Source organism: Protobothrops mucrosquamatus, unplaced genomic scaffold (genome assembly GCF_001527695.2).
Source record: "Protobothrops mucrosquamatus isolate PMUCROS unplaced genomic scaffold, P.Mucros_1.0 scaffold397, whole genome shotgun sequence".
Lineage (NCBI taxonomy): Eukaryota > Metazoa > Chordata > Lepidosauria > Squamata > Viperidae > Protobothrops > Protobothrops mucrosquamatus.
Genome location: NW_015386728.1, coordinates 419518 through 428200, shown reverse-complemented (window position 1 = coordinate 428200; position 8683 = coordinate 419518). Strand labels below are relative to the sequence as shown.

The following is an 8683-nucleotide window of genomic DNA, read 5'->3' as shown; positions in this document are numbered from 1 at the left end:
GTTGGGTAATGAAACGTCTGCAACAAAACCACCAAGCTCAGAGAGCACCAAGGACCCCATGGTGATCTTCCTCCTCCTCTTCATCTTCCTCCTCCTCCTCCTCCCCCTCCCACACCCCCTCCCTTCTAGCACTGATGAGGTAACCTAGTTGGGTAATGAAACGTCTGCAAGAAAACCACCAAGCTCAGAGAGCACCAAGGACCCCATGGTGATCCTCCTCCTCCTTCTCCCACACCCCCTCCCTTCTAGCACTGATGAGGTAACCTAGTTGGGTAATGAAACGTCTGCAACAAAACCACCAAGCTCAGAGAGCACCAAGGACCCCACAGCTGAACCCTGAGCTACCAGTTATTCCCTTCAGCGGACGGTACCTGTGTATCCCTGAACATTCAATGCATAGTAAGATGCCCAAGTTGATGCTCGCCCACCGGGGATCGGCTTGCCCGCAGTCACAACACTGGTCGTTGCCCGAGATACTCTGCACCCTCTGCAGGATAGTTTCCCCTTTCCCACTTCGGTCCCGGGAATCGGAGGCGGAGTCTATACTGCTGGTTGAAGGGGAAGCTGTTCGGTCCAATTTCTGGAGTTAAGAGAAAAGGCAACGATTGAAACACCGAGCGACCATATCAAGCGTCCCTTTTGCTTTTTTTGATTTCTCTTAATATAGCCAAATATATTTTGGTAACATTTTCAAGGATAATCTTGGAAGCTGATCGGATACAAACGCCTCCCGTCGTTCTGACAGAAAAAGGATGTCTCGTATCTGTTTTCTAATTTCCGTGAAGATCTTATGAGTATGTCTTATGACGAATCCTGCACCTGTGCGAATCCTGCACCTGTCCTACAGCCTTTTCTGGTTGCCGGTTCTACTCACTTCAATGAAGCAGCTATCGGGGCTCTCTCGATAGGCGGAGGCTATGCTGGCTTGGACCGCCTGGATCCACGCTTGGCGCAGCTTCTCTGAATCGGCTTGTAACATGCAGCTCCTGCAGCGGGAAAACAGAATCCCTTTTGACACCGGAAGATATTAATTTCCCCTTTATTTATCGATTACTTCCGCTTGGCACAGCAGCAGCAAATTTGGAGGCGAACGCGGTCACTTTAGTTAACCCAGCAGTTCTTGATGATGGTTAATGCCCACGTCCGTTAATGCCCCTCCAAAACTGGGATTTGGAGCAGTGCGTGAAGTTATCCTATTATGGCTCGGTCAACAAGTCGTGGTTGAACAAACCGTGACTTGTTGTAACAACCAAAGCCAGATAGAATAAGGGAGAAGCCACTGGATTCTAAAGGCATCCTTCTAACAAATTGACAGTCGTGTGGGTCCTTATGTAATGATGGAATCAACATAGGTAGAGGAACCTCAGGGCTTTTTTAAAGTCAGAGACACGGTTTCTTGTTTAGATGTTGTGAAACAGAAAAAGCAGATGTATGGACGGACGGACGGACGAACAGACGGATGGACAAGCAGAAATTCTTCTTCTCTCCCGTAGCCCCAGATGTCTGACTTGGCTACTTGACCTTTCATCTAACCTAGAGCTGGCCCAAGTAATTCATTCTCCCCCAAAAATTCTGACCACATGTCTCACAAAACTGTGATGTTTAATCTCCATCTCCCCTTCCCTTCTCCTTCCTTCGCCTCTTTTCAAGATTGCGGTTGACGTGATGACCCAAATGAGACATGGATTTTTTTTCCCCCTCTCTTCTCAGGAACACGTTACTTACTTGGTGGGAGAGACCACTTCAAAACAAAACCTCCGTTCTATGTCCTCGCAAGGCTTGACTGTGCAAAGCCGGAGGTCTTCCACAACCACCGTGAGTACATCCTGGAAAGGGAAGAACAACACATCCGTGTAAGACTCCCTGCAACCGGATTTCCTATTGCTAAAGACAGTAGTAGTAGACACTGAAATCGTGTCCATTTTTGTGATGGCTTCTGTTTGAGTCAAAACGTGGGATGCACGCATCTCTTCCCCTCCTAGATACAATAGAGTTTTTAAGTCTTGTGCACCAACCAGCTCAGTTAACCAGGTCACTGAAAGTAAGGGACTAACCTTTAGCTTCTTCTGGTAGACCAGCTGGCTATTTTGTATGGAGAACCATCTCCTGCAAAGAGAAATGAGTAGCGAGGAGGAGGAGGAGGAGGAGGAGGAGGAGGAGGAAGAGAAATGAACGAAGAACAAAAACAGCTTGAAAGAGGACGGTGACCATCCTCCTGCCTTTCAGACTAAATGTAGACTTGGAATAGATTCTGAAAACGACAACTAAAAAGCTTTCAGAGGCAGCTGCAGTCGAGTATTGGCTTTGACAAACAGTTGTCACATCAATTTCACACGGCCTTCCACAACCTAGTGTCCTGATGTCATGGTAGGTGGAGGACAGGAGGAAGAACCACAGACTAGACAATAATCAGATGAGCCAGCCGAAAGAACGGGGTATGGTAAATATCTCAGAAGGGACCTAGTTTCTTCAACCGTAAAGGTGACGGGGGAAGAAATATACTTTCAGACTTGCAAAGTTCTGTTAATATACCCTCACAATAACGTCAGAGCTAGTACTTCTGGGTTTGCTTCCTATGTGGACTATCTCATAAGGTTGACACCTGTACAAGTGATGAGGTGGCAATTTCTAGCAACTCCACAGCGACCATCTGAGGGGAACTAGGGTGGAGAAGAGTGAAGAGTATGGATGGGCAGGGAAAGGAAATGGGCTAGTTCATAACAAAGGGGGCTGATTTGAACTTGGTTCTTCCCGTCCCTGGTTCTAAACATCCCCAACCGCCCCCAATGCACCCGTTTCACGGCCTCTTCACAATGGCTCACCGATTCCAGGTCTTGAAGGCATTGCTTGCTCTCTTGAAGAGGTATCCTTCCATCACTACTCCGTTGGGAGCATCAACGTTGAATTCCACCTTGGATTCATCGTAAGAGAAATCCTGAAGGCCCAAAGAACAAGGAGGAGGGGAAAAGACAGGAGCCAAGGTTGGGATTGACTGATAACAACAAAGCGATCCTAAATGTCTTTATGCTACGAAGGTCGTCTTGATTTGAGCAAGTAAGTAGGATCGTAGCCGTAATCTGGAGGAACGTTCACCCAGCCCATGAAGGAAGCAGGCTGCAATCCTTTGGCCGTGTTCATCCATTATGCTAAGCCATCACTGGATTTGTTTGGTTTTGGATTAGTGAGGAAACTGGAACCCCAACCACAACTGCTGAGAACCAAGGGCCAGATGGGGAAAAAAAATGCAAAAATGGTAGCCATGGTCCTACAATAAGTCTAACACAATTGAACGATGGTGGAGGGGAAAAAAAAAATCCCAGGAAAATCCCAGCCTCAACTCATTTTGCAAAAAGTCTTCAGCATGACTCTCTATCACAATGCCTTTTTTACAAAACGGCTCGGATGCCCCTTCCCTTAAAAAAAAACACGTTGATCTAATTACATGTGGGTTTGTTTCAATAAATCCTAGCGAGGCCACGAGCCGTCCAGATGTGCAAATTGGAAAGCCAGCGGAGGGCTTCTCGGTTCCTTCTAAGCCACATTGTGGCTTGTCTGGCTTGGTTTATTTTTATTTGACATGCAAGATGTCTGTCCTACTTCCCCCCCCCCTCAAAACAGTGCCTGAAAAAGCAAACCATCTATAAATAAACCGAGAACAAGCAAATATATATGCATGTTTAGGGTCGATGTGTTGAGTGAATCCAGCCACCCCAGATTTGAAAACCACAATGTATGGCCTTGCCTGGTGTGGGTAGCCAACCAAATGTGATTTATTTGAGACACAATAATGGCAACATGGAAACCCTGCTCAGTTGTATGCTGTTCAAAACACAGATCTCTTTCTTGGGTGTACGATTCCGCCCCCCTCTCGTTCTGGGAACCCCAGTCTGGCATGTTTGCAAGCCTGCATCTCAAAGCCTTAGTCCTCCAAATTAAATCTTCCTTTATCAGGAAGTCCTCAACTTACAGCCACCACTTTCTGCGGCTAAGCGAGACAGTTGTTAAGTTAAGCTTTGTTCCATTTTACAACCTCTCTTCCCACAGTTCAGTTAGTCACACGGCTGTTAAGTGAATCTGGCTTCCCCGTCGGGGGGCCGCAAAAGGGGATCCCCAGTGCGACCGTCGTAACTGTGAAACCAGGCGCCGAGCACCTGAATTTTGATCACGTGACGACGGGAGACGCTGCAATGGTTGCAAACGTGTAAAACATCTCGAAGGAAGAGAAGGAGCCCTGCAACAGAAAGGAGGCAAGAACGGATGCAACCAGGAGTGAAGTCCTCGACGTACGACAGTTCATTTAGTGACCCTTTTGAAGTGTTACAGTGGCATAAGTCGCTTTTTTCAGTGCCACTGTAACACTTCAAAGGGTCCCTAGATGAACTGCCGTACGTCGAGGACTTCACTCCTGGTTGCATCCGTTCTTGCCTCCTTTCTGTTGCAGGGCTCCTTCTCTTCCTTCGAGATGTTTGTTTGTTTATTTATTGAATTTATTTGCCGCCCGTTTCATAACGAAAAGAGAATAAAAACGCAGGCCAAAGCGATAGAAAGTTGCAAGGCAAGGCAAGAACCATTAGCTTGGAAGCTTTTTGCTCATTGGGAGCAGCACGGCCTCCGGCATGCACAGTTGCTAGGCAACAAACCATCCTCTCTTCTTAGGATGAGTGCATCGCACCACACGCACGCACGCACACCCCCGCAAACCATAAAGCTGGCTCGCTCCGGCTCATGTCACATGAAAGAGAATAAAAGCAATATGACCGGTGCCCCCTATAATGCTGGCGAGGGACGCTGGGGGCCTCCTGGCATTTGGACCAAGCTCTGACTTCTCTGGAATCGGTCTCCCTGTGCGCATGGAAAATGACTGCTTTTGCGCCCTGGCTGCAGCCATTTAGAAGACAAAACCAAACCAAACCCAGAACATTGAAAACTGAGTTTTCCTTTCTCAGCAGTCGATCCAAGTTTAAGCGTTTGTGATTTGAATGTTCGGCAAACAAAGAAACAAACAGATAAATAAATAAGTAAGCTCAGCCTTTTGAGTTCATTTTCCAAAGCGCCAAAAGGCAGGACGAGAAACAACGGATGGAAACTAACCAAGGAGAGAAGCAATCTAGAACTAAGGAGAAATTTCCTGACGGTGAGGCCGATCAACCAGTGGAATAGCTTGCCTTCAGAAGTGGTGGAGGTGGTGTTCCATCACGGAAGGCTGTTAAAAAGAGACTGGGGTAGCCATTTGTCTGAAATGGGACTGTGGGATCTCCTGTTCAAGCAAGGAGATCGGGACTAGATGACCTGCCAGGTCTTTTCCAGCTCTGTTCTATTCTAAGGATTGTTAACTTGAATGATCACAGCTTGTCAATGACACTTATATTCCTCTTCGCAGTATCTCCAATATTTGGAATTTATCAAGGTATCAACAAATACAGGTTCGGTGGGAGAAGACGACTTATATGTAAAATTAATATTTGAAGGACAAATCTGTATTTCATTTGCAACAGCGTACTGCTAAAAATAGTCTTGGTCCAATTCTTCCTTCCTTCCTTCCTTCCTTCCTTCCTTCCTTCCTTCCTTCCTTCCTTCCTTCCTTCCTTCCTTCCTTCCTTCCTTCCTTCCTTCCTTCCTTCCTTCCTTCCTTCCTTCCTCCCTCTTCCCCTTTGAAATCTTACATTATATAAGGGCCTATTTATAATTCCCGGTTTAATATTTTATGTGAGTGTTTTCATACACTAGAAACGTAATTGCTCGCTCCTTTATGCCATTCTTCTTTTTCCCCCTCTGGCTTCAATAAAGGCACCAAGAAAAATAAGGAAAGAAATGCTGCAGACACTGAGATATGCCCCACGTCGTTCGGCCTGGATGACGCTGATGTAGAGTGACAGCCAGCGAGGCCCCCCGCTCCCAGATTTTGCACAGCCCTGCGAGAGCCTCACAAACAGTGACAGCCTGAGCCCATCGGTGGCTGCTGCCATGCACACAACTTACAGGTAGAGCGATGCAGCGTAACCGAGCTTTTTCTGAAAATGTATCCGCTTACTTAAAAAGCCACCGAGAGCCGTCGGCTGCTTTTGTGAATTTTAGACCACGGACAAAATCCCTTTTCTATCTCTAATTTGAACCAAATTGCAAATCAAACCCAGTTTGATTCGGAGGTTAAAAACACACCGGCCCATCCTTACAAAGTGTCCACATTGGTTTAAAGGGCTCTGTTTGATTCAACCTTGTGGTTGTTGTTTTTTTTAATCACTGGAACTGACACATAGGCTACTTCCTTCGTTTCCTCCTCTTGACTGGCAAAAATATACATCAAAGCAATTTTCTAGAGCACCAGAGGGGGCTTCCAATCCTGCCCCCCCCCATCCCACAAATGCAACAGACAAGTAATAAATTAATATCAGCAGCACCACTGAATAGGATGGAGAAAACAGCCACAAGGTCTGGGCAGAAAATCTCTGCCTAAACTTGATCCATTGGCGACCAAGAGACCCAAGAAGGGCTGAAGTTGTAGCTTGTGGCTTACCCCTCCTTGTAAGAAAAATCTGTGTTTTTCCCACACACCCACAAACTGTTTTATTACTCAGGCAAGCAAGGAATGTAAAACTATTTTGGGGAGCTGAAAAGAAAAAAAACCAAGCTTGATCTGTCAGGAAGACAGGGACTGTCCACTGCAAAAAATGGAAAGGCAAGATCAACCACGATAGGTGCCATAAAACTGCACCCTCGAGAATTGTGTTAAGAGCTCCTTTTGTGAGTCCTTTTTTCCTACTATGTCATTAAATCACAGGCACTAAGCATCCCATTCCCCGTTTCCAGTGCCTTTCCTGTTTGATTTGAATTTATATAACAGTCTTGCATAGAGAAGGGTTTCCCCCCCCCAACAATATTGGACAATTGTTTCTATGGAAACATCAGATGCCACCACAAAGAGACAGCAAATTCTAAGAGGGATCAGAGGATGGAGATGATGCAAAATTTAAGGAGGAAAGTCAGGAAACTGTTTTCCCCTCAAGCAATAGCATGGAAACACATGATTTTTTTCCCCCCTCTGGTTCCTCCTTCCACCCTGCCAGAGTTTCAGCCCTTTATTCCAATTTCACTCTCAAGGACAGGATCTCTATTGGTCAAAGATAAAGGAGAGAATAAAACCAAACAAAAGCATAGATTTCTGGCAATGGAGAAATATTGTCTGATTCATTAAGTTTTCTGTGTTAGGATTGCAAAGAAGGGATTTGGAGATAGCACAGGACCCAGTTTTTCCTTCCCCACCAGCCCTATCCTGGGAAAAGAGGCATTAGCACTTCATTTTTATTCTTGAAATAAAGTCACCTCTGGCCCCCTTGATGCGATCAAGACCACATAAGCCAAACGTCTAAGGAGATTCTCAATCGTACAGATCACGGTTGTCCCAAAGTTGCTTTTTTTTTTTTTTTTTTGCAAAAGGCAATTGGCCTTTCTGCTTTTTCTGTGTGTGTGTGTTTTTTTTCCCCTTGCAAAATTCCCCACCAGAATTTCTCAAATGAGAAGCGAAACATTTCCAAAGAAAAAAAACAAACAACAACAAGAAAGTCCAGTTGTTTTTTGGAAAAAAAAAAGCACCTTTGGGACAATATGAGCCAAAGCTCCCCCTCACTCACTCCCCCCTCCCAATCGTAGCTGTTCAGCCAGGCTATCTTAGAGGCAGCAACAAGGACATAACACACCATCCTTTTGTTTCTCCTCCTGCCGGGATCGGGAGGCAGACCAGCTACCATCCAACGTGGGGAACTGGAGAGGCCCAGGGCCCCGGCGAGCAAAGCTGGCATTCAGAAGAAACCTTGGTTTGGTGGGACTAGGTCTCCGTCCCGCGTGCCAGCTCAGCCCAAGCGTTAGGGCATCAAAGGTTGAGAAAGATGCTCTCGCTCCCTCGACCAGAGGGACCTCAGCAAGGGCCCACATCTGCTTTCTGACGTACTCAAGGTGTGCTTTCCAAGCCCCCGTGCCATCAATTTATAAAGGGAGGGGGGGGACCCAACCAACCCCATCGCATTAATGCCCCTTCTATCCCAAATCAAGTCCTACGGTCTGCTGTTTTTGCACCTCCAGCTGGAGGGGAGCCGGTCCTTTCCCAGCCTCCTCCAAACTCCAAGAGATGCTGTTTCCCCTCCCTCCCCCCCCATTCTGATGGGGAAAGCCCCCTCCCCACACACTCTCTTCCCTTACCAGAAAGTACTCCAGTCTTCCAAAAATCTTCATGATGCCCCTGTTGCGCTGCGTGGCGGAGCTCTTCCAAGCGTACCAGCAGTCACGCGCCAAACGGGTAATTCTACATGGGTGTCTTCTCCTGTCCACCCACCCTCGACACACACGCTGCCTGCTGGAAATCTCTCCTACGTTGTTTTTATTATTCCCCCCCTCCTCCTCCTCCTGGCTCGAAGACTGGCCCGCTGGGTCCTGTCAGCGCAAGAGACGTGGGAGAGTGAGCCCAAGTGCAGAGCTGGCTTGAGGACCACCTGCCCGTCTCCCCCCCCCCCTTGGTCCTCTCCCCCCCCTCCCCCCAGGGCCCACGGCTTCCCTTTCAGCATCAATCAGCTTAGTGCATGAGCTCATTTCCATACAGCTGTCGCCTCTGGATGGAAGTGGGGAGAGCAGCAAAGGCAGAGAGAGAGGGCAGGCAGTGCCTAAACCGTTAAAAATAATAATAATAAGCGTG

General features: G+C 47.2%; 1 protein-coding gene across 1 annotated transcript in view; it reads right to left on the bottom strand.

Moving 5' to 3' along the window:
• The window catches only part of ACAP3 (ArfGAP with coiled-coil, ankyrin repeat and PH domains 3), a 46865-nt gene that overhangs the window by 18651 nt on the left and 19531 nt on the right, over nt 1–8683 (bottom strand). Inside the window, exons 9-13 of the mRNA XM_015816050.1 lie at nt 2823–2935; nt 2055–2106; nt 1726–1826; nt 875–986; nt 346–580 (exon numbers count right to left, since the gene is read on the bottom strand). Of these exons, the coding sequence (XP_015671536.1) occupies nt 346–580; nt 875–986; nt 1726–1826; nt 2055–2106; nt 2823–2935 (613 nt within the window). The remainder of the gene's footprint in view (nt 1–345; nt 581–874; nt 987–1725; nt 1827–2054; nt 2107–2822; nt 2936–8683) is intronic.